Source organism: Temnothorax curvispinosus, unplaced genomic scaffold, assembly GCF_003070985.1.
Source record: "Temnothorax curvispinosus isolate PA1 unplaced genomic scaffold, ASM307098v1 QBEX01002956.1, whole genome shotgun sequence".
In the NCBI taxonomy this organism is placed as follows: Eukaryota; Metazoa; Arthropoda; class Insecta; order Hymenoptera; family Formicidae; genus Temnothorax; species Temnothorax curvispinosus.
In genome coordinates this window covers 103,697-130,960 of record NW_020212736.1, presented here as the reverse complement: position 1 = coordinate 130,960, position 27,264 = coordinate 103,697, and the positions used below count along the sequence as shown (strand labels likewise).

The window sequence follows — 27,264 nt, the reverse complement described above, 5'->3', positions numbered from 1 at the left end:
CCCCCCCCCCCCCCCCCCCCGCGTCATCCCTGATCGCTCGGTCTCTCACGTAGCGCTATCGATACGGACACGCGAGGATCCCGTGATCCTGCGAAACGCGCCGATTGGCCCAATTCATTGTCGCGTCACCGAATTCTCCGGAAACGGGCCCGCGAGAACGCCGGTCCCCTGAGTAGACGCTTATCGAACGACTCGGGCGGTACTCCAGCTAGTGTGCCTCCGTACTCAGGAAAGCTCTACTCCGGTTCACGCGGATTTACGCCCCGTCGTGTATCTGTGCCGCAATTATCGTGCCGCCAGGGCATCTTCGTGCCAGGGTCTCGACGGCACTCGCAACCGCGCCGTTTGCGCGCGATCGCTCCCGCTCTCACGGTGCGGCGACGAACATTTACGCCTCTGAGCGTCAGCATCTTCACCCTCGCAGAGCGAGGAGTGAATGTTACTTAAACTGAAGTGCGCGTCTCCGCGTGACATCTTTGCGCCCCAAGTGCGCTCGAAGCCGTGCGTACTTGCCCGCTTCAAACACGTGCCCGTCGCACATACTAGCCGCGCCTTAAACTGTAAAGGCCACCGGCTACCTGTATATATTGAATAAAACTGTACTGCGCACCACCGAGAGAGAAAATCAGTGTCTGCTCATTTTCCGCACTCCGGATCCCTGTCGGGGTCGACCCGGCCTGCCTTGCTCCAATTGGCGAACCGGAGTTACGCCCGGCCAAGAATCTCGCCAACACGCGCTTAGAGGGTTGGGATACATCTAGTTCTAAAAACAAGCAAATTTATTTATTTTATAATTATGAAGAATTTATTTAATTAAGCTGATTATAATTATGTAATTTGCAGAAAAATGTATACTCTTAGTTTATCTTCATACTTTCTATTATTTTACTGAATTCCAAAATCTTTTTTGGAATTGCCTTCTATCTACTTATCTTCTCTGAGAAAAAATCTGTGCATTAAATATGCCAAGCAGGAATTTTGATGTCAAAGATTTTACTTGTAAGTTTTAAAATTTTACAATGCTTCCAAAATATATCATATTGCTAAAAGCTGGGATGTTGCGAATTATTGTATACCTATCTTTGTAATGACTTTATAATATATTACATTGCAATTTGCAACGTTGCAACGTTGTTGCGATGTCGTTGCAATTATGGTGGAAAGCACTTTCTTTCCCAGATGGACGCAATGTTTTAAGTGGATCTTATAAAGCCGTTTGTAACTAATTTGTAAAATATACCAAAAATTCTCTTTTTATTTTGTTATTTAATAAATAACTATAATATCTGCAGATACAACTTATGCACAACCAAAAACGAAATGAGCTATGTTTACAGCTAAAGACAACTGTCAAATTAATAAATATATATAAATAAAATATAATTTAATTCCTTCCCCCGAGACAAAAAGATAGTTTTCGGTATATTCAAACACATCAACTGTGTGTCCATGGTGCATAAAAAAACGTGAATATAAGTAAATCAAATTTTTTTTAAATTACAATATATATGCAAAATAATTAAAAGATTCTAATTATTACGTATTGATAAGCACATTTATGATCAAAATTACAAATGACTGTTATATAGACTTCCTTTAAATTATTAAATTTTTGTTAGTTATTGCTTGTTTTATCATAACATTTAATTTATAAGTTTTAGTATTTTAATAACTTCTTGAATGTGTACGTACTCATGAAGACTCTGGATTATTGTGTCATGTTTTTTATTCAAATGTCGTTTTAAATAGACATAATCCTTTACATATGATATTACTGTACCGCATTCATTACATTTTGCCTTATGTTCTGGTAAGTCCGAGTAATATTGCCGTAGCTTTTCAGATAGTGTGAGGTCTTCATCGGGAAAAATTCCGTGTCTACTTAAGTGTGTCCTTAATATTCTTTTCATGTTACCTTCCTGAGAGATCCGAATTTCTTTGTGATATTCTCTGCACTTTACCAGTAAATGTTAAATTCTAATCGATCGAAATAATCCCACAACTCCCTGCTTTTTGGCCGTTTCCCCTGAGTTTTATTAAAATCGAAATAGTATTACAGTTAAGAAATATAAAAAACTGATTTAGTAGTATCAAAGTAAATTTTTGAGCCTTTCGATATTTTGTATTAATATTTGCCATTTTGAGTAAATAAAGTTAATTTATTATTAGTTAGAATAAAACTTTTTAAAGAATAAAACGTATTATTTTAATAAAACGTATTATTAGTTAGAATAAAACTTTTTGCAAGTGTATAATATACTATTTTAAATAATAAATGCAATTTTTATTCATAAAAAGATTTTGAAATAAAAAGCATATAAACAATCAAGATAAGGTTGACCCATAATTAAGACTAGCGTGGCAATCGGACACAGTCTGTTCAGTCTGCATAGTTAATATAGTCTGTCACAGTTCTAGCACGAGTTAATATCCGTACACATTCGAAGAAAGCGCAGTGGAAGTATCATAACATTTGCCTTACCCTTATACTAATTAAATCTTTCGTGTATTTTTTGTATGCTCTGTTAAAAATTTATATGTGAATTTGATGCCGCAAATGTGAACGGTAACAGAGAAGACGATGAGACCTGTATCAAGTATCAAATTTGTATCTATTACACATATATTTGTTACCCTGAGCTTTACTCACCAGTACCAAGGCAAAATGACCACGTTGCTGCATGTTCATATTTTGGTTACTACAAAACAAGATATAGGTACGATTAACAGCAAATCGTGGCAGGCATTAACACGTAAAAGAAGGTTGCTTCTATTATATTTGTACAGGCAGTCAATAACAATTAGTACGGATCTTTATCACTTCTAAACTCTTTTGATAAGTAGCATATATTTTGGTCACAATTTTAGCATAACTCGATATAATTTTAGACATTTTAGCATAACTTAATTTCAAACTCTTCTTAAACATGTAAATAATTCTTAAATAAACAAATTGTTCATTATTTCAATAATACACATTAACGATAAGACTTTTGCCATTTTAAATTAATATAATTATTTGTTAGCAAATTTACATGCATTAAATGAACGTAAATGGGTACTTAAAATGTCACAAAATTATTCATGACAACCATTTATTGATTATTATTTATGCTAATTACAATCAGAATTTGCAATATTTTCATTGAAATTTCTTTAAGTTTCTCACTCAATTTATGCCGAATCCAGAAAAACTTACATAACATCGAATGGAAATAAAAATGTACGACTCCCAATCAATATAGTATATACATATACACATATAATTATTTATGCTAAATTTTCGCATTTGTATATTTATGAAATAATTAAAGAAAGGACATGAATAAAACATTATGGGCTATAGAAATATTAGAGCCTGAAGCAATTTATTATTTTATAACAAGATATGCAACAAACATAGAGGTACATGACAACATAAATTCCGCATACTGCGTGATGGAAATTAGTAAGTTATAATTCCTCAACAAGAAATTCATTATGTGCAATACCACTATTATTGTAATATCGCGTTACTTATATTAGAAAAAATATATAACAATTAGTAGAAATTAAACGTGAAGTAAAATGTTTTGGATCATGATTACTTAAAAGTGTCTCAACAGGATCAGAATTAAATTTTATCTCGTTGAGCGGAACCAATGGCCACAAAAATGGTCACCTTTCAACGTCAATCAATTCTGCATCTCGTTGGAAGACGAAAATAAAACGATTTAGACAATGATTAAGAACGTAATTGTATCTACGATAACAATTACCGCTTAACATCCAGAGAAAAATATAATTCCTATCTATGTCACGAGATACGCTAGATATTTTTATACACTATTCAATCTTAACTTACACGCCATCTATTCCTCGTTTACATTTTATTTCTCGGAGTCGAGGACGTGAAATTACTTTGTCGTAATTGCGCCGATATGTGTCCATAAATTAAAGTAGAACAAATCCTGCACGAGATTTATAAATATACAGAGTGTTCCATAAAATATTAATAGTAGAAGTACATTGTTCCATGAATCCTAAATCAATTTTTCCTTAACGATAAAATTACTTTATGTACGTGATTTATTTCAAGTACCTGCTTATATTCAACATTTATAAACTTAAATATTTTTTTGTAAACTTAATTTTGAGCATGCATTAAATTCTTGTCTCGTTGTTAATTTAAAAACAATATTCTTTTTACAGATATTTTACTTTAACTTTTAAATGTTTAACATATTTGATGTTAAAAATCCCAAAATTACTATCAATTTTTATTTGAATCTTCTTGTTAAGGAATAATTGTTTCTACAAATTCATTCAAAAATGTATCATTACTATGATTGGTATTCTTTACATTCTGTATGAATCAACAATAATACTGATATAGGCATCTTTCGAAAGATTTCGCTGACATGTACAATTGTAATCGGCGGAAGATATCTTCGAGTTATTCAATCTTACTAATTACACATCGTCAGTATAACGTGTCGTTTGCAACACAGGTCGGAAGACCCAAATCGTAAATGCACATAAATCAAAAATTTTTTGTAGCTATATTAAAATGCAACCTAAAAACAGATAGGTACTCGTGTTTCAATTATTAACAAGCTTCTTTGTATCTAATTAATGCACACAGTCTTTGTTTAAAAAATAAACAAAATTTAATAGTATTATATTTAAATATATCTATTTTTAAGCATGATTTTTTTAAATAACAGTTTAATTAATATTTTTAGAAATTTAGACACATTTTTTATAAATATAACTTTAAGCATGTTAAACTCTTGTCTCATTAACAACAATTTTTTTTACAAAAAATTTAATTTAATGCGTAATATATATTAGATACTTAAACATAATTTAGATTTTATTTAACATAATGTAGATTAAATTCTTTGAGTGATTTGATTGATTAATTTACGTATCATATATTTGATATGGAAAATCGTCAATTAAACAATATTTCTTTTTTATATATAAAATTTCTCAAAATATATCTTGGCCATAGATAAGAAGTATAGAATAAAAATTTTAGATAATTTACTTTTCTCACAGGAGAGTTATTCATGGAATCGCAACAAGAGTTTCGCGAAATACCGTTTATGAAACACTGTCGTAGAACTCTTCTTCCATACATTATGTTCATTGTGCACACTTGAGTTTACGCTCTCAACCGCGATTGTATCTGCGACATGCGGCTTGCGACCTGCGTCCAACGCACGCAATTCTGAATCTTGTAATATAGCGGCAAAATATAAATGATAGGATATATATAACGAACTACGTTGACTAGACCAAGATCTTATGACATTAGAGCTTATGACATGTAAAAATAATTATAACAACGTAGCCTTAATTAACGGATTGATAAATCAACAGACGACAGCATACTTGCACCCATCATCATAACTGATAAACGCGTCTTCTTCTCTTTTTTTCTCGTTCTTAGATTTAGCTACATCGGTTAAATTATTTGGAGGAGACGTTTCGTAACAGTTTCGTTACCGTTTCTAAGAGCTGCTGTATTATTGTGAATCTGAAACACAAAGCAGAAAATATGGTGTTTACGATACCTTCGACATATTTGGGGAATCGACGCATTCTATCGTCAATTGTTTAGTATAATTATACGAAGAGCTAAGGACAAAACTTTATCTAAAAAACAACTCTTATTGCTGTACCTATAATATAATAGAGTAACTTACTCCTAATTTTATACTTGAAGTGTGTGAAAAAGAGTTTTTAAATTATTTATTTACTTAACATTTCTCATTTAAAATAAAAACTTTTTATACACCTACATATACTTATATGTATACTTAATGCATATAAATAGGACATATTTATATTATACATATGTGACGATGATATATATACAAAGTGTCCTGTTTAACTCTTACATCTTAAATAATTTCATTGCTTTTACAAATATGAAAAAGTGATTAAGGAAGAAGTTGTATAGTTTTAAGGGAAATATGCAAAAAGTTAACTACTTTTTTATATTTGTAAAAGTAATGGAGATATTTGAAGTAAGAGTTAAATAGAACACCTTATATAATGCCATGACACCAATAAGAAATTATGTGCAATTATAAATTGCTTGAAAGAATATTTAAAGTGTATTTTTTTTTAGAAAATTTACTGTTTGATCCTTTGTTACTATTTTTTTCTCAATAAAAATTAAAATAAAGTAGCTAAAACAATAAAGAAATAATGCGATTCAAGATTGATTAAATATTTATGCATTTCAATAAACCAGTTGTAATTGAATTATGCGTAGATAACTCAGTCAAACTGTCATCCCAAAGTTAGAATTTTATCGCTATTTCGTGCAATCGTCTATACACAATATGGTAAGCAACTTTTCGATGACAATATGCCGCGGAGAAACTTTTAAAGCAGACCCTTGCGTCGCTATTGTCTCGTAGTTGCGAGGAAGATAATCCTTAGCTTTGTTTTAAATGTCACTTGGCACCCGTATGCAAGGAAAAAAAAATATTTTCATAGCATTAATAGTGCGGAATAATTCGTAAACGGGTGATTATAAGTGTTAATCATAGAATATAGATGAAGTATAGAATTCAGAAGCGTAGATAAATTTTATTACGACAAGAGAGTAAAATATATTAATGTATATTACAAGTATACTGACAATGAGTACACTTAAATGCTCGATGTGTCGCATGCAAAATAAATAGATAAATAGTATATTGTACAACTAGTGGGAAAAGTGGTCGATTCTGAATGTTCGCTCGTGCGACCATCACACTCATTTGGGCTCGACCACTCTTCCCACGAGTTGTTCATACTATTTTTCCTAACAAGAGTGTGAAACAGGCCGTTTTTCGCGCTTGTTTTACAATTTCATTTCTCCACTAGTTGAGAAATGACTCCATTTTTCAACTAGTGGAGAAATGGATCGTTTTGCTCACTCAAAACAAGCGCGAAAAGCGGCCCATTTCACGCTCGCGTTAGGAAAAGAATATATGATATTTTGCATATCAAAAATTTCTGCGAATGACATGTCGCATTTATGATAGTTGTATAGAAGATACTTTGATGAACACTTTTACGAAAAAAGATAATTTTTTAACTTAATTTCTTTTTTATTTAATTAATTATTTTTCTCTGCAAACAAATTCTAATAACTAGCTTGACACTTGATAAATACTAAAAGCATAATCTTTCAGCCATTAGGTACCCATGAAAAATGAATAAAGCAAAAAAGAGAATCTCGCGACATAAATGTTTGCTACTAATTGGTTATCAGCTGATCGAATTACCTAATGTTGCCGGCGAATCCCCATCCACGCCGATCCTCTCGGTGTTATCAAACACCCTTACGAACGGGCTGTTGTCCTCGTACGGGGCTCTCGCCCACTTTTTGCCTCTCACCCCCACAAACATTCCCCGTAACTCCCATCGTGGATTTTTCTTACCGCGCATATCAAAATATCGGAAGGGCGATCGCTTTTCAACTTGGCACGAGGCTAGAGCATGTCTCTTATCGTTCATTCCTGCACGGGGGAAACACAACGTGGACCAGTGTGACAATTTCGAGCTAAAAATCGCACGGCGTACGCGGACGGAGAAAAAGGAAGAGAACAAAAAGAAAATTGTCCGTCTCACTACAGAGTTTATTCGGAGATGCATGGATAATAAGACAAATATTTGGGAAGCCTTCGTTATACGCGTTCCTTCCACTTACAAGGACTCGATCGATTGTATCGTCTAGTGGCGTTACAAGGGACATTCGGAAAGCATTTAGCTATTTCACAAAATACTCTGGAGTGCGCGATAAAAACGAAAGAAAATATTTCTCATCAAGTTACAGCACAGTTAATTAAATATATATCGACTGCAATAAAAACTATTCAGGCACGCGAATAATTTTTATTTTTTTTCGTTTTCGTGCAACCGCATCTCCAGAGGTTTTCGAAATTCCTTATATAAAAGAAATAACTTTCATTAAGTTGCTGCATTAACCACTTTTAATATTAAAATTTATACTAAAAATAATACAAGTTTCAATGTATTATAATGTTATATAGCAAGCTTTATGAAACTAGACTCACATGAGTTCAAAGTAAATGGTTCTCGATTAATTACTCTTTAAATTATTGATAAAATATATTTATCTTATAATTAAATTATTTTATAAGACCATTAATAATTGTAACGTGAGGAATATTTTACAAAGACCAATATTAATAACAAATATCAATTGTCATAATATTTTAAATGCTTCTCCTTTATTTAATTATTATAGGTCACATATAAGCAGCACGGACTCTACCTTGATATTCGTTTAATGATTGAGTTCCATGCCGGTCAAAATCCATTCCGGTCTGAAATCTTTGTCCTACACTCCTCTTGCCTCTCATACCTTGAAAACCCATCGATGCCCTCTTATCGGTGTCTTTCTTGCCTCTCATCCCTTGAAAACCCATTGGCGCTCTCTTGTCGAAATCCATGTCAGGATCTATGTAATCTACATAATTTTCAAAGGCGTCCTTTTTGCCTCTCATACCCTGAAACAATCATTAATTAAACAGTTAATAACATTTCCAAAACTTTATTTTTTATTTTTTACCAATGTTTTTTATCAATTGGTTTACTATACTAAACTATTACATTCTTTCATAATAACCACAGCACAAAGTTATTACACTTCGCATAGAATATGTTTTCTTTTAGGAAAATCTATTAGATATGATGTTTCCATAATTAAGCAACTAATTAACTTACCTGAAAACCCATATAGGCTCGTTTCTCAAGTTCTTCTATCTTGTCGAGCAATGCTTTCTTGCCTCTCATTCCCTGAAATCCCATGGGAGCTCTTTTCTCCCACTCTGCCGGAAATTCTTTCAGCTTATCGCGCATATCTTGAAATCCCATCGCAAGAAGTCTCTTTTCATAATCTTGTGGATACTCAAAAACGTATGTTTTTTTGCCTCTAGTACCGTAAAAGCCCATCGCGGCCCTCTTTTCAATTTCGCTCAATACCTGCAAATTGCCATTTCTTAATAAAATAGAATATAAACGACAATGATAGCGTTTTAGGAAAATTAAAGTCTGCCAATTAAGAGGCACGCAACTATTTAAAATGCTTGGACGACCAAGAATCTTTTCGCGGTGCTTACATAAACTGACAAAGTGGATCAAAGAAAGAGTGAACTAATAGTCTGTTTGTAGCATCCACTTTGTAAACAACCTCATGTTTAAGAAGAATCTTATAAGTTGCAACTTATAGACTTATCTACATGTAGATGTTGATCTATTATCGCCCTAAGAGCTCTTCCAACATAATAATTTTATTCGAATGTTTAAGCTTACCTCTTCCAAAGATTTTTTCCCTCTCATTCCTTGAAATCCCATGGGTGCACGTTTATAGTATTCGTCCTCGAATGCCTTTTTGCCTCTCATACCCTGAAAACCCATTGGCGCTCTTTTCTCGTAGTCCTCACGGAAGTAGGAATCTTCAAAATCAGGTATCAAATAATCCTTCTTCCCCCTCATACCCTGAAATCCCATCAGTGCTCGTTTGTCAAACTCCTCGTGCAAGAGATTGTCCTCAATGTCGGGCGCACTCGAGTCCTTACCCTGTAATCATTGAACGAAATCTCTCTCATAAATAATTCAAAAGATAAAAACTAGACAACTAGACAAATTTAGACCTTTCTTCTTCTTTATGTCGATTTTAATAAAAAAGTTTAATAGACCAGTAACTTACCTGAAAATCCACTAACGTTCTTTTAGACAGCTCACTGTGTTCCGCGACCGTGGGAATGAGGTCCTTCTTTCCGCGCATACCCTGAAACCCCATGGGCGCCCGTTTGGAGGAAGCGGCATCACTCGAGGACGATTCTTCTGCAAATGACGAACTAGTCCAGACTGCCACGAAGAGGACCGAGCTGATAAGCATTCTAAAACATATCGAAGATAAATAGTCAGTATCTATAAAATAGTATATTCATCAATACAATCATCTCTCTTCGATACTTATATCCTTCAATGTGGATGCCTATCGAATTTCCGCGTTATAGGACATGCGCCGAATGTTGCACTATTCTCGTTGTTGTATCTTGACATGTACGCGAAAATCAATCTATATCACGCTGAACTAATTTATCGACGTGTCACGTAACCACATTTGATTGTTCATCAGGAACCTAGCCGGGACTAACGATCCGTCGGATACAGCCCTCAGATACTCAAATGACACTAATTCAAATTGCATACTTGTTACATATTAGTGTTTGAAGCACAATTAATACAAGAAAGAACGAATAAACAGTCATTTAAAAAGTCATTTATTTATTAATTGTATTGTAGAAAAAGTTATTTTTTTAGTTATTAATTCTTGCAAAAAAAAAATTAGATTTCAAATAAGTATAACTAAATTTGCATCCGTCACAATAAATCTAACGTATAAGTACAATGCGCGTATAAATAGAAATATTTTGCCGCTATGCTAGAGAAGAGAAAGCACGAGGAACTTAAAGCATGCTTTTCACATGATACATATGTTACACGCAAGAATTTATCACATAAGAAAATTATATTGCGAGAAAATATTTACGCGACACGGAACGTGTAAAATAAAAGTGGATATCGGAAATACAGGAAGGGGCAAAATCGCTTTCGCGCGCGATATCAAAAGAAAATATACCCGCATGTCGGGGAAACATTTCAAGAAATGTATAGGTATGGCACGAATATTAAAAGGAACGATAAATCGGGAGTGAATCGACTTACGAGGGAGCGCCTGATTAATTTAGAAAAAAATGCACGCCGTGTGGAAATAATCGTATACTTTTAACATATTTAACTTGCGCCAAACGTATAAATACAACGGTAAAAAAAAACGGCTCGTGTAATTCCATTCTTGCCGCGCTTCTCGACAGATTATTTAATTTTATAAGGTTTAAAAGTGCCGCTACCCTTCAAAGCGGAGACTATAATTAGCGAAGGATAGGATAAAGGCTTGCTTTTCTCAAAGCATCTCGTGCCATGGCGAGACTAAAGAATATCAATATAAGCGGCTATCGAGAAATGGGAAAGTACGTTCTCGCTGTAAATCAAGAACATGTTTTAAATTCTCGTGTTTAAATAATAAAACTGCATGTGTAGATTTATTGGTGTTTTCTTAGGGCCGATTGGAAACATATAAATTTAAATACATTTATTGACTACAATGTGCTACATTAAATATTATATCTTAATTATATGAACTTTTCTTTTATTAAATAATCTGTATGCAAATTGTTCTATCTTATCCATATCTAATGTATAACTTTATTTCCTTTTACAGCATAGTGGAATAACTTTTCTTAATATGCATATGAGATAGAAGCATCTTTGCGGTTACAATTACCACCGTCGCCATTAAGATTGAAAATAAAATATTTCATATAGGGAAGAGTGGATTACTATTGTATATTAGAGTAGTGATATTCTCTCCCTTCTCGCACCCAACGATAGTCCGATATACGCTCAGTGGTATATACCTACTACACAATAGTATCATTCGCGTTTACCCCGTGTTTGCAATTACTCCACTCTCCTTTATAAGTGATATTCTGAAATTCAAAATCTAATAACCATCGAATTTTGCACTTTATATATCTCATTGAAGTTTTTACATTATATTTCTAATCTCTTTTCTGATTAAATAAATTAAACATAAAAAATGTTTTTAGTATGTATCAATTAGTTCTTAAAAATTAACATAGTTAAGTAATTATTTTTTATTATAAATATTTTTTATTGTTAGTTAAGTAAGCATACTTAATTAATCGTGTAAATATTTTTTATTTTTTAATTGTGCTAAAATAAAAAGTCTTAAAATGTAATTGATTTTGTTTAACAGATTTATTGCAATATAATTTTTATTAATATTTTCGATGTCTTAAAATTGTTTCTTCTGCATAGAAATATTAAAAAAGAGTTGATTAAAAATATGTGATTTATATGATATACAACAGCCCTATGTATATATGCATGTAAAACTTCGTAAAAGCTATCGACTGGAAGAGCGACGTTGCTTCGTTATTATTTTTCATTTTTTAAAGCATATTATTTCGCCGTCATATTGACACGCTGATCGATTTCAGTTTAATAAATTTCCATTCAGTGCGATCCAATATTCATGCGTAAACACGTGACATTACCATATTGTATGTCATAGACATGCAAATAAATATTTAACACAATTAATATAAAAGTTTAATAATTTCTTTTATATTTATAGAGATACTCATAATTCGAAAACTTGCGATCAGAGAGACTCGTTTCTTTTCCATTGGAATCGCGTAATTACATTAACTATTTCATTTGATTCTTAAATATTTCAGTAAAAATGTGTCTTAATATTTATATATTATTCTTTGTTTATCTTCTTTGCTGTAGTCCATCGTTTTAAGTCATGCTCTTTTCTTCTTTTTGGTTTTAGTTTTGTATTATTATATATAACAAATAGTACATATAATGAATCACATAATATATATGTATGTATATCAGCCTCTTATAGTGAACTGTTGCAATCGGATGTAAATTTGCGCGAGTAAATATAGAGTAGGCGTAAACTCTAAGGTCCTAAACACGCATACTTTTGTCCCATGGGCTAGCCAATTTGCTTACGTAAATATATGCAACCGTATCATTGATTAATGTTAATACGTTAATGATATGTATGAATTCCAATTGCTGCACGGCTAGATTCTATATGCATTCGCGATATTTTGCAGCACATTATGCAATAACTATACCAACGATAAATTTCGTATAAACACACGCCGTGTTATAAACTTTAACTTTTCTAATTAATGGAACCACGCACTATTACTTCAGAACTGTAATAAATATCAAAGCGCGCTCATTGACATGCTTTAGCTATAATGATATTCCGATAAAAAGAAATAGAAAAAGCGATATATCCACAGATCTCAATCGCGTCTTACAATTAGAATCATGTCGCAGGACACCCCGACAACGTGGGACGTGTTAATGCGCGCACCATTGTAAACTGCCGAGGTCAGCCTCTTCGTCGCGCGCAAAGTAAACGGAGCGAGAATTCTAGCTCGGCGAAGGGGCACGAGAAGCCGGGAACGTGCCATGTCGGGCAGAGAAGATGAGAAAAGGAGCAACATGATAAGAGAGGAGAAAGGGGGTTGGAGAGCAGCGAATACGTGAGAGACTGCGGCGGCTGCTGGGATGGTGAGCCTCACCACCGATCGGTCACTCGTGTAATCGTTCTAAGCAAGCATGTCCTACGCGATTTACTCCCTTAAAGTCGGCGCGATCAAGAGCCTGAACGTTCCCGCTTTTGTGCAACACGTTGAATTGCGCGATTTGTGGAAATTCCGATTTCCGCATCAAAGATCATCAACGATAAAATCGTACTACGAATAACGTTATACATCACGTAGCAAACTAACTGTATTTTGTGCAATTAACTGTTTTCCCTACAAATTAAATACTATGTAAATGATATGCAAAAATGAGGCTACCAAATAGTAATTTTAGGAAAACCAATTTTAAAGAATATTAATTCCTAAAACTTATATATGTCATAATTATCGATTGATATAGAATGATATACTAATTATACCAATCCACAAAAAAAAGTACAAAATATTATTATTTGCAATTACATATTTTAATTAATTCCAGCACTATAAGTAACGACATTCAATGATTAACGTTAGCATGTTTAAAAAAAATTTTTTTTTAGCAAAACGAGCGAAATGTCAAGTGTGTTTACTTTAAAATTCTACTGACCTTTAAAACCCGGCGAACATTGACGTTTGTATCATGTATAGTGCAGAAAGACTTAGCATACATCGATTAATATGTATAGTCTATAATGTATGTACGCATATATGAAACACAAGGGCGCTTTACTTGAACGATGAACTTTCATGAAAAAGAGAGATCGGTAGAAAAGCTAAGATACATCTAAACAATGCACGAGAAAAAATCGCAACGAAGGAAAATCACAGATAGAAGAGTCTCTCCATTGTTTCTGGCGAGCGTATATTTATGTCTTCAAAGTAGCGTGGCGTAGTATGTATATAATGTAAAACATGCATACTGAGATTTGCCTAGAAACCCGCATTGTGAATCGCGTGTTCTAGTTTTCTAGCTGTGCAAGAACCCTGATTCGTATCAAAAATTATAAACATGTCTTAATAAACCAGACGTGCCAGTGTAACTTTTTATTTCAAACTGACACATTCCATTTTATGTAAGAAATATATAATTCAGAGAAATTAATAATAAAAGTTTATAATGAAAAATATGTAGTAATAATAATACTCTCTTATTTTACTAATAAATTAGTAAAATTATAATAAAGCATTTTGTTATAAGTATTTTAATTTGTACATTTATATATTATAAGAATTATGGAAATATGATATATAATGACGTAAAAATAATGTGATATAAAATTATGTACGTCATTAAATAAATCTCTTTTATACATATAAAGTAGACATCTTGTTCTTTGTTCACCTATGCACATGGCTAGGACTTCGGTCATTGCACATGTGAAGGTATAAATAAAGGACAATTACTTTATACTGTAGCGAAGTTTTTTTTTAATCAAATAGCCGTTCCTCGTTAGTTTTGAATTTAATATATTATAGGTATTACGGGTATTACAACGTGTATTAAAAATTAACCTTATTTTTTGGTTCGTGTTACTACTCCACTTTCTCTGAATTTGTATACACAATTGAGTTAAAAATAATATTTGCGTCATCACAAATTCAATTTTCTCTAAATTAAAAGAAAATTTTTTTAATTGACAATCTCTGCTTCAGTCGCTAGCGTTCATAAAATATTCATTATTAAGCATCTTCTCTAATTTACCAAAGATTTCAATTTTTATGTAAATCAGACAATCATCGTGAACGCAATTATCTTAATGAAACTAATAAGCTGGCTGTAGGAACAAATGACAAAGTCTTGATTATAAGTAAAAAGATTTTGTAACTTTGATCGAGTATCAAATAATTGCCGACGGACCGTTAAAGTACAGAAAAATTACATCATTAAATTAAGACCACAATATTTCGAGAGATTTTATTGCATTATCTGTTATTTAATTAATGTCAATTTAAAAAAAAATTAATTGTTTCTTATGTCATCCAATGTGCGTGGGCGCACATTGCTGGCAATTTCCGTATTACTTAATCGCTTAGGATATGTACTTTCCGATATTGTCGGAAGCAGTTTGACTTTACTAACTTTATTATTCAAATGAAGAATTTTGGAGGATGTCGAGCTCTCAAGCAAACATAAAGTGGAGGAAGCAGAATCTTCCGATGTGCGTCACGAATATGAATGAAATTCAAGCAAAATCATATGCGTACCTCCGGATTACCATCTCCGGATTGAATATCTGAACGAAAGTTAGATCTTGAAAATCTAACAAGAAATGTGACGAAAAGTTTTGTAACAGATTTAACGAAATGTGCTTTTAAGTACGTGCTTCTCATCGCACGTACGCTACCGTTCAAAAATTTGGAAGCACTACCTTAATTCTTAAGAAAAACAACAGTAGTACTAATACTTCTAAAGAAAAACGTCATGTACAAAAAACTTTACTGTGTGATTTAATTATTGAACACAGTATTATTTGTTTCTAATCATTTTTCAAGGAAAAATTTCATTTGAAGAATTTTATTGGCACCGCACTGTTGTTTTTCAGAAGGTAGTGCTTCCAAAACTTTTGAACGATAGTGTGTATGTCAATTTAAAAAATGTTATAAAGATATTAACACAGAAAAAATATTTTTTAATGAATAACATTGCTAGATAGATTGAAAATGAGTATACTATATAGTTTCGTGAATTGTAATTGATTTGTTAATATTACAAGTACGTAATAAATTTATAATAAAATTACATAAATATTCACGTACGGTAACAATTTTAAAACATAATGCGTAGACACTAGATTTAAAATCTAGTTTTAAATCAAGAACTGATATTTTTCATTTATTTTAAAATTACAGCAAAAATAGATAAAATAATCTGTTAACGGATACATTTGCTTCTCCATTTGCATGTACGCAAAATTGATATATCAATTTTTTGTGCGGTCTCACATTATCGCGATCCAAAATTCTTCTAGATAGAAGAATTTTGCAGACTGTTTTCTTTTAATGCAATATGTTCAATTTGCATATCTGTTATTTATACTTAAAAATATAAATTAAGAAATGTAAACGTATAGACAAATATAGTATAAATTCCTTATAGGGTAACTCTGGTATTTACGTCGCGCGGGGTTTTACGCCGCAGATGACAGAAAAAATAGAAGGAATGCAGGTAAGAACTTGCTCACAATTATTCTGTTATGTGCTTTTATGCCATATTAGTATTGTGTTGTAATTTCAGTTCTTTACTGTTAATATTAATGAAACTGTCGTGAGTTGAATCGATTTCTCACCGTAGTAAGAAGCGCGATCTTGTGTTACGACTTACGTAAAATGATTACTGTAAGGAATGTAAAAGGTATACGTTTAAATAGTAAATGATGGAATACAGCAAAATGCAAGTGCATATATAGCTTTTGTATTATTTGTTTAACTTTAATATCTTGTATATCCCTCCTGTTTAGGATATACGGCAAGTTAGCTTGCGGGATTTATGCCATAGTACAGACACTTTGTAAAACTCGAAATCTCTTATATGTGTTCTTTTGACGTAGAACTACGTCTTTCCCGAGGGGTATGAGGTAACTTCGGGTGCACGAGTGCAACGTTTTCTTGCAACAAAAACATGCAACACTAATATTTCTCGAAAAGTATTAAAGGAAAATATACTTTATTATAGTGTTTTTGAAAGCTCTCAATGTGAGTTAAATGCTCCTGCAATTTATTTTGGTGGTTTTTTATAACCGATTTTCTTGATATGGCAATATGTTTAGAATGTTCTAAAACGCTGAGATCTGATTCCAAAATTTTAATTTTTCGAGGATAGCGACGATGGGTTTAATTTTTTTTTAAGATTGAGCTTTGTTTTTTGGAAAAAATTTAGTACTGGTTTCATGAAAATCGGTTTACAACAAAAAACCTACTCATTTATTTTATTAACCGATTTTTTTAAGTATATTAAAATTTCAATGAATCGGAGACCTCATTTAAGTATCTTCTCTTTGTTAGAAATGTCGGAACTTCATAAAATTCATAGAATAATAGCCTCGTAAATATGCTTCGAAAACATGCAATTAATAAATGCAAACTTTATTTTCTAGGAAAATATTTTTCGATTTAATATAAGAAACTGATCACATCCATGAAACTTGTTTTTTTTAAATTTTATCTTTAATTTTTAATTTAAAAAATACAAATTAAGTTGCTATTTTTACGTATTTATGTCAATTTAAAATACGGTGGTGTTCAAAACTGAATATTTTTAGAGTAATCTATTTAGAGCCATTTTTACGAATTTGGATGTAAAAGATTTGCGCCTTCACTCTAATGAAAGGAATGAATTCTCAGGAGTAAATTAAATTAAATTAATTAATTTTATTTCTAACTAAATTTAAACAAAAGGTTTCGAATTTTTCATGTAATATAAATATTTTTATTTATTAATTAGTCAGATTTAACCATAAATTTTAAAGCTGTATAATGTATCTTTGTATAATCTATTTATTTATTTTTCTGTTTTTAAATTTAGTTATGGTTGATGGAATAGATGAAGTTTTGCTTAGCGCTATGTTAGCATACGAAAGGGAGCAAGCAGAAAATGTACTAAATGTTAAACAAAAGACCAGGGAAAAGAGCCCTGAAAAGCGTTTACGGTAAAAAATTTTAAGGATGTATATTTGTTGTTTTTTTAAAAATATCCTTAAGAGAAATTAGTGTATGTTTTACTGCTCAAAAATTTTTAAACTACAGAAAACAAACACAAATTTGCAAATTAAAAACTTGCACCATTTTATTTAGCTTATAAAGTTTCCTAGAAAAAAGCCAATTCATTATATGTTAATAATTTAAGAAATTTCTTATAAAGAAAAATTTATGAGCTAAAAAAAACGGGTATAGTAACAACTGTGCCCGCTTTTTTTTCTCTTTTGCTTCCTCATAGAGGAAGCTTTGTTTTCGTGAATTTCGTATATGAACCTTTGATTGCGTATAAAGTTGGGTCTAGTCAACCAAATTTAAATAAATTATATATGAAATAGGGGTAGAAGAAACCAAAGAAAAGATTGTTTTTTGAGTTTTTAATGCCAATATGTTCAGAGTGTTCTAAAATGTCAAAATATTGCATTAAGGTGCCAATTCATGGGACGCTGAAAAACAGCGTTGAGCGACGTCACGTGACATCACTATGATGCCAGCGTCAAGAAAGAGAAGTTGGATTTTTCCAACTTCAAGCGTCAAAGCCAAAGCAGCACGAAGACGCCGAAATTTTGACGCTGTTTTCCTTTTCATGAATTTCAATTGACGCCGGCGTCAATTGTGGTCATGCAACCTTCTTGCCGCTGAAAATGAGCGTCGAGCGTCAGCATGAAAAGGCACCTTTAAAATCGCATGTCCGTATGTATGTATGTATGTGCAGATTTGATGTCCGTGATTGCTCTAACTTCGACAAATATTGAGATATCGGGCTGTTTTTTTTTTAATTGATAGAGTATCATTCAAGGAAGGTTGGTATTGAATTTTGCGATGATCGGTAAAGGAGTTCTTTTTTTTATTTTTTTAGAAATGTCCGTTGCTATAACTTTTGTAAATTTTGAAATATTGGGCTACTTCTCATTTTGTTATATTTTTCAGTCTTTTCTACCCCTATTTCATATATAATTCGTTAAGATTTGATTGATTAGTTTTAGAGTTATAGAAATTTCGGTAAACTCGAAATATCCCTCTAATATCAGACAAAAATTTGGAGATATCGATTTATTTCTAATTTTATTATATTTTTTAGTCTTTTCTACCCCTATTTCATATATAATTTTTTAAGATTTGGTTGATTAGACCCAGCTTTATACGCGACCAAAGGTCTATAATTTTGATCGCATATAAAGCTAAGTCTAATCAACCAAATTTAAAAAAATTATATATGAAATAGGGGTAGAAAAGACCAAAATAAAAATTGTTTTTTGAGTTTTCGATGCCATTGGTTGATTAGATCCATGGCAGCTTTATACGCGATCAAAGGTCCATAATTCTAATCGCATATAAAGCTAAGTCTAATCAACCAAATTTAAAAGAATTATATATGAAATAGGGGTAGAAAAGACCGAAGTAAAAATTGTTTTTTGAGTTTTCGATGCCAATGTGTTGCTTATGTTCAAAAACGTCGAATTTAAATTTTTTGAGGATCGGTTTTGAGGATTGGCTATCCATCAAATAACTTAGGGTAGATTGAGGCGAATCGGATCAATATAAGTTGTAAGACAATTTTCGTTAGTATTTTATTTTAAACGAGCAATTTTATTGTGCTAATTAGTAATCCGATTTGCCTCGGTCTACTCTATACATTTTTTAGGCAGAAATCGGTAACTCTTTCACTAATCTTCGCCAAATTCGAAACATCCTTCCTTTAATGATACTTTATATATAAGATTACGTGTATGATTTGTACACTTTTTAGGCAAAAATTGGTAACCCCTTCACCGATCATTGCCAAATATTCAATACTAATCTATCTTTAATAATACTCTATCTATAAAAAAAAGTGCACAAGTAGAAACTTGCACGTTGCTTCCTCATAATTTTTAAATGTGCAAGTAGAAACTTGTACATTGCTTCCTCATAGTTTTTAAGTGAGCAAGTAGAAACTTGCACATTGCTTCCTTATAGTTTTTAAGTGTGCAAGTAGAAACCTGCACATTGCTTCCTCTATGAGGAAGCTTGTTTTTGTATGCATAATTATTAGTAGATATTTATTAATTTGGCTTCCTCATAGAGGAAGCACTGCAAGTTTCTACTTGCACACTTAAAAACTATAAGGAAGCAATGTGCAAGTTTCTACTTGCTCACTTAAAAACTATGAGGAAGCAATGTACAAGTTTCTACTTGCACATTTAAAAATTATGAGGAAGCAATGTGCAAGTTTCTACTTGCACACTAAAAAACTATGAGGAAGCAATGTGCAAGTTTCTACTTGCACACTAAAAAACTATGAGGAAGCAATGTGCAAGTTTCTACTTGCACACTTAAAAACTATGAGGAAGCAATGTGCAAGTTTCTACTTGCACACTTTTTTTGGATTGTATAACAATAATCTTTAATGCATCTATATATCGCTCTTTTATTTTCTTTTTTAAATTTTTTAGTTTTATAATTTGTTTATTATTCTTCCATCTTAATAAACTTTTTACATATTTTATAATTTATTATGACATTTTATTACCTTATTTATAAACATTATTTGTAATTTTTTATAAAGCGTATATTTTTTCCATGAATGTCATATAACCCACCCCTCTGGGATATATGGCAAAAATGCAAGAGTTTCTAAAAGTTTTTTTTATTAAATACAAAGAATAAATATTTTATATTTCTATTTTTTTATAGTAGTAGACAGTATAAAGTTTTTATTGGTATAATTCATTTGCCTTAAACATAGTAAATAGTACTCAATAAATTAAGTTTCCCTTAGCTGCGGCGTATATACCGGAGTTACCCTATATAGATTATTGTGTTTAAAGTACTTTTTTAATAAATAAAAATAAAAGCATCTGATCCATTATGAGTCATATGATTCATTCATTATCTTATTTCATAACACAATTATACAATATGTTACGTAATGTATATACGTTACGTATGTGTGTACGTAAATGTTTTAAAAGGTATAATGTACACAATAAGACATTAATAGTAATAAGTTTTTACAACTTTCTTATTTAGTGTCTTTTGAAAGAAAGAGAAGAGACAGTGATGACACTTGGTATATATTCCTACCAGAACAAAGCTTTCCCGCGAACAATTTATCCATTCCTGGGACATGTGATTCTCGATAATGGTACAAAACTTGTTGAATAGTTTCATATATATCAAGTAACTCTGATAGTCAAACACAATGTTGTACCACTCTGAGTATAATAGAAATTTTGTTATCGTGATTGCTTTTGAGATTGAAATCTCTAGCAGAGAAGTCTCACGGAATTTTGATTAACAAAAAATTTTTTTATATTATCTAATATAATTGTTTTCTAAAGGAGACGTAATACCTATTTACCTATTAGTCATACCTATTAGTTATTAATCCAAATTCTATAATTTGTTTTTATTAATTTAACATAATTCTTGCAATGTTATTGATTATTCAGCATGGAATAGTGAATTGTTCAAGTTGTTTAATTTATATCATTAAATTAGAAATAATCTACTATTACAATTTTTATTTTTGTATTTGCAAATATGCTGACAGTGTTTATTATTTTTAACTTCTTTTTTTTAATTTAATTTTATTTATTTATATTTTTAGTTTTTATATAAAGTGTGAATTGTGCTCAAAGAGAAATCCGGTTTGTCAAATATTTACATCTCGTAATCTTTTTCAGAGTTGAATACGGTAGTCTTTCTCTGCGTACAGATGATCCTTCCATGCAAATACATAATATTCTCTAAAAGAAAAACCTGCAATATATGACTCATAATATATTTTTTCAAGCGAATATGTTACATCTTTGTTGTCAAAGACGAGATTTGCGTCGAAAGGTCAATTCTTTACCGAATCATATCTATATCTTGACATTTGAGCCGAAGTCATTGTGCCATCACGAGAGTGCTTCTCAAAATATTCTGAGTTCGTCCCCAAAACCCCAAGAAGCTGACCCGTGACAACTCGAGGATTTACATCAACAGTTGCAACGATTTTCCGAGCAGGAATGAGTAATTTTAACTTTCTATAAAAATTTGCATTTTTTTTACATCTATTCGCTTTTCAATTTTCAAATTGTAATTAACATTACAAATCTTTTTGTTGTTTGTAGGTACTTTTTTAAATTACTGATTGTATATGGGGAATGTATACCTATATCGGAATATGTAAGTATATTTGTCAGCTTTAAGTAATAGGTTTAAGAATTGAAGATGAAATATATATATAGTCTGATGCGTACATATGCACATTTAATATCTATGTATTTAATTGTTAATCAGTTTGAGTTATATTTATTATGTATAGAACATTTCAAAACTTTAAAGATTATCTTATTTCTAAAATAAGGATTATATGATTATGCTGCAACTTATACGTCAGAATTTTTCTGCCATTATTTTATATTAACCGTTAAATTAGCCATTACATTAAATATCCAAAGATTTACCACAGCAGCATGATATTTGGATAATCTGATTTCCATTCATGAATTCAAATAAAATGTTGCATGCAAACAGTGCATGCAGTGTAAACAATTGGCACATAGCATGACTTAAACGAATAATTAATAAATTGATAAAGTTCATGAAAGTCGTTCAGTCATGATTGTCGTATGTCATATTTTGACACAGTTAAAGAGATGTATGTACCAACATTTTTTTTCAGTTCCAAATTTCTTGCTAAATTTGATATTAATTTTTTTATAAGCCGATAGAAAATCATAATTTGTCATTATATTTAATTAGAAAAAAATTGATAAAAAAATTTGTCAAATAAACATTAAACAAATGTTGAAAGATATAATTGATAGAAAAAGAATCTGACAATGGGTGTCATTGAAAATTTATTATTATAAAAATAAAAAAATAAATCCATGGCACTACAGCTCGGGAGAGCCTTGGCCTGCATTACTATTAGACCGGGAGCCAGCGACAAAAAACATGTGTGATCGGCCCCACGACGAAACTTTTTGGGATGATAGCCGGTGTCATGTGGAACACGAAAACGTAAGTATGGCGGCCTGGAGGTGTCGCCTTTGCGCAGCGTAATTTTTTGAATGTGTTAAAAAAACTGTGCTTTTGGGGAATGGGTACCAATCTGATTCTTGTTTTATATTGTTTATTTGTGAGCAAAAGTACGCGGGCCGTATGCGCCATACCGATGCCGCGTCGCAAACAGTCCGCTATGCTGATGAGAACGTGTCGTTTTTTTGATGCGATGTTGAATTTTGTACACCAAGCTAATTTTTTGTGGAGAGCTAGATTTTAATTGTTTATCAACGAATATGAACATGCCATACCGTTTCGGCGTCTCTAAGTACTCGCCATACTGACGCAAAGACGTCATTTTTTTCACTAGTGCATGTATCTTAGGCACCAACCACAAAATTAGTTCCAGGCCGCCTCCAGGCCGCCTCCAGGCCGCCATACTTGCGTTTTCGTGTTCCACATGACACCGGCTATCGTCCCAAAAAGTTTCGTCGTTGTGCCGATCACACATGTTTTTTGTCGCTGGCTCCCGGTCTATATAGTAATGTATTCATGACAGGTTTGTTTCATTAGGGTTGTCAGCTCTACGCTAACTAGAAGTCACCATGCTCATCGAGCGGGTTGGTGACTTTTTTCTGAGGTATTTAACCCTTTGGACCAACGGTTTAACGTCTCTTCCGACAGACGGAGCCCAGTTTTCTCCGCATCTTGCACGGAGAGGCGCGGTTTTTCGGAAAAAACTTTTTCCATGATACATGGCTCTAGTGGACTTGAACCTGGTTCCTCAGATTACGAGTCCGGCGCTCTACCACTAGACCACACCGCCGCCCTAATTTATTATTATCATAACTATATATTTTTAAATACATCACAAATAAAATAGTTACAAAAAAAAGTTATCGTAATATGAAAAACAAAAGTACTGTCTGTTCATTATCCTAGAGATTCGCAGAACAAATCGTAATTTTACCTTCGTGCCTCGCGAAAATAAAACGCAAGTAATCACACCACGCGACATCGAGTAAGTATCAACTTGTATGTTGGACGAGTGCGTCAGTTCGCTTGGTTGGTGCAAAAACTGCTGACCACCGTTCTGACTCGTTTCTCGCACCTTTCTCGCACCTGCAATCAATCTTACACCACTTCCTCGTGGGATTCCTACCCACGACGCCAGAGAGTTAAGGATGACCTTTGCCTCCAACGTTATACTCATCTTGAAGCTCGATCACTACGCATCTTGCGCCTGTTATGTTGAAATGCTAACGCAGTCTAATTTTATTTTTCAAACGGATATGATCGATCAATAACATGAAATCGTTAAAATAAATATAACCTTGCTCGCGAGATGGAAGTTAATGATGTTAAATAAACATGCACGAGAGTGTTATTTCCGAAACTTCGCTATTTTTAGGATATTTATCAAAATTTGTAAATATTATATATGCGTTTATTATGTAGCGATGTTAGCAAAAAATTTGTAAAATATGTTAATTACTATTATTATTTACTGATTATTTCTGAAGAATATGTTTCTACTTGTGCCAATAATATAATAATAATAAATATTAAAATCAATGAAGATTAGTCAATCAGAGTAATTAAAGTCGTCCTGTGCATTTTTTGTGTGAAGCGATTTAAAAATGAATGGGCTTAATAATACTTATTGTTAGTAGCAGTTTAACAACTAACAATTAAAATATTTAAAATAAAAGCCGAATTATGCATTATAAATTACTAAACACCTTTCAAGAGCGAACATGTATATTTTGTAAAATTTATCACAAATAAATGAGTATCGAGAAATTATTAAAAAATATTCTTTGATACACGAAACAGTTCAGAGCATATTATAGTTAAGGGGATCCTAAAGCCGTCTGTAATACCGGCTTTTTTTCTTAGCACTAATCTTTTAATTGACTTTATAGAAATGCAAAATTCTTGTTTAGAATTAAAGTACGCATCAAAATCTAGGTCATGGTGGTCAAATTTATATCGAAAACGAAAAAAAATTAATATTTTTGTTAATTTTTGGTATACGTGACGACAATATTTGCTTTGTACAAAAATTCCACGATAAATATCCACAAAATTAGACCGGCATGACCTAGAGACAACATTTAAGAACAATATCGTGCAATTAGATCTAAGATTGAAAACCTAGAAAAAAAGATTACTTTATATAACTTTTATATGTGCAAAAGCACATTCAGGTTGACAGGATAAGCAATATTGCGTATGGCAAAAGATGGCGCAGTAATCGAACAAAGACAGATGCCTCTCGTTAGACAAGGACAAATATAGATATATGACAAGAAAACAGAATTAGAAATGTTGACATTATCGACGTCGAGGAAGTTCAGCCTTCACTTTAGGATCCCCTTAACTGCCAATGTTAAATCAGTTAAATGACTTTTATGCTATTATTTGTAATAGATGTCATGGCTTTAATCAAAATATGATGAAAATAGGTACAGCATAGGAAATTATGTGCAGATTAATGAAAATATTATTGTATATTATGTAATTATGTTGTAATCCAAACTAACATTATAACCAACACTAATTCTATAAATGGCTTTATTGTTACGTTGTATTATATGGCGTTCAACAGCCATAGCCTAAGTTACTCAACATCATGTATGATAAATTAAATTATTTTCGGTAAACTGTATACAAATGTTAGATAATGGGCATTACGTTGCAAACAGCTATTGTAGAAGCCAACAATAATATAATGATAATTAACAACTGTAGCTAATACCAGTATTAATACCGTAGTAAGGGATTATAAATGACATTGCGTGGCAAATTCTCGGATATAACAAAGTGGATGCTAATCTCTGAGGAAATATTATCCAACTGATGTCTAACGTAACGGAGCAAGCTAGCACTATACTTATGTTTATAGCTTTAAATGTAAAAACAATTTGTATTGTTCCATATTCTTTTCAACATTGACATTTTAAATAATAATTTTAAATTATTCGTAATTAATGTTACGAACTGATAAAATTGTATATAAAAAAGATATATACAAACTATATATACATCTATATGTCATTAAAAGATAAGTTAGTTCCTACTGAACTTGAAAACTTGATTTTACTTATAAAGGCAATAAATCGCCTTAAAGAGTTCGATTAAAGTGGCACGAGCGAGGGAAGAAACTTTAGCATGACCGCAAGGAGAGAAGGGAAACGCGAGGAAATAAGTCAGGAATGTTGTGCACTATATCTGAGAAAGATTTAAGCTTTCCGACACTTTGAGGGCGAAGGAAATGTCGTTTCCGAGACTACCGCTTTCCGATCGGAAAGCTTCCACCCTGTGATTGAACGAGGCTGCTATCACTCGTTTTGTTTCGCGACGATGGAGGGCTGATTTCAAACGAGATCCGAGATAAGGCATATGCGTACTGCCATCGGAAACTCACCAGTCGGAAACCAGCATTTCCGATCGGAAACCGTAGAGGTTACGTGATAGCTGCCCAGTTTAATCAGAATAGATAATAATCCCTTAAGAAGCGTTTGTAGCGTTATGTTGATTGTTATTTAAGGATTTAATCCTTGCATGTAAGAACAACTGTAAATTTAACAATCGTATTTATATGTATAATTATTATACTTTTACTTTTAATTATAATTATACTTTTGATTTTTTTACAAAATTGAATTAAATGATAAATCTCTTTTTACAATAAATAAATTGTATATAAAATTAGAAACTTTACAGTAAAAAAGTCAATTATATAATCCTATTCGATTTTTTTTTAATCCAGGAACTATTTGAAATTTCTATATATGTATATCTATACATATACAAGCGCTTTAATGGAATTCGAAATAAAATCTATGTATAAAATAAAACTAGAATGCAAAGCCAAATTGTTAAGATATGTTACAACATTGTCGGTGTTCCAAAATTCATTGCTTAAAAATCTATAGCACGCGTTACATATACTATAGATTTCTAGCAGTGAATTTTGGAACAGTCATTATTTAATTTTAACTTCATGAAGCTTTCTCATAGTATCGATAGCAAAAATAAATCGATAGTGTATAAATTAAATATTTAGTTTAATTTCACGTCTTCGCTAAATTTTTTGTTTATTAACAGTATGGTAAAATTTATAGCTTATTCGCCATTTGATATATTCCATAGGGCAAAAAGAAAATCATTCAAAAATTATTCGAATTCACATATTATTACGTAAAATCATTATTTGCATGATAGCGCCGTCTTTATATTTGTTGTATAATTAAATAAAATGTAGCAAAAATAATTATCTTTTTCAGTATAGCCAAATTTGACAAATCGGATAATTATACTTCAAAAGCTTTAAGGTTACGAGTAAATCCTAAATGTGGTGATTTCGACAATAAAACTGTAAATACCCTGGAAGTACAAAGAAATGAAGACTCTTACAAGAATAAAT

At 31.9% G+C, this 27,264-nt stretch overlaps 1 protein-coding gene across 4 annotated transcripts in view; it reads right to left on the bottom strand.

The window, feature by feature from the left end:
- Positions 1-3,078: 3,078 nt before the first annotated feature.
- LOC112452109 (tachykinins) overlaps positions 3,079-27,264 on the bottom strand; it is a 70,003-nt gene continuing 45,817 nt past the window's right edge. Inside the window, exons 2-7 of one of the 4 annotated variants that reach the window (XM_025012165.1) lie at positions 9,722-9,914; positions 9,325-9,591; positions 8,737-8,994; positions 8,285-8,519; positions 7,272-7,505; positions 3,079-5,524 (exon numbers count right to left, since the gene is read on the bottom strand). In XM_025012165.1, the coding sequence (XP_024867933.1) occupies positions 5,514-5,524; positions 7,272-7,505; positions 8,285-8,519; positions 8,737-8,994; positions 9,325-9,591; positions 9,722-9,913 (1,197 nt within the window). In that variant the 5' untranslated portion in view covers position 9,914 and the 3' untranslated portion in view covers positions 3,079-5,513. The remainder of the gene's footprint in view (positions 5,525-7,271; positions 7,506-8,284; positions 8,520-8,736; positions 8,995-9,324; positions 9,592-9,721; positions 9,915-27,264) is intronic. The other 3 variants (XM_025012166.1, XM_025012167.1, XM_025012168.1) reach the window with 3 other exon arrangements.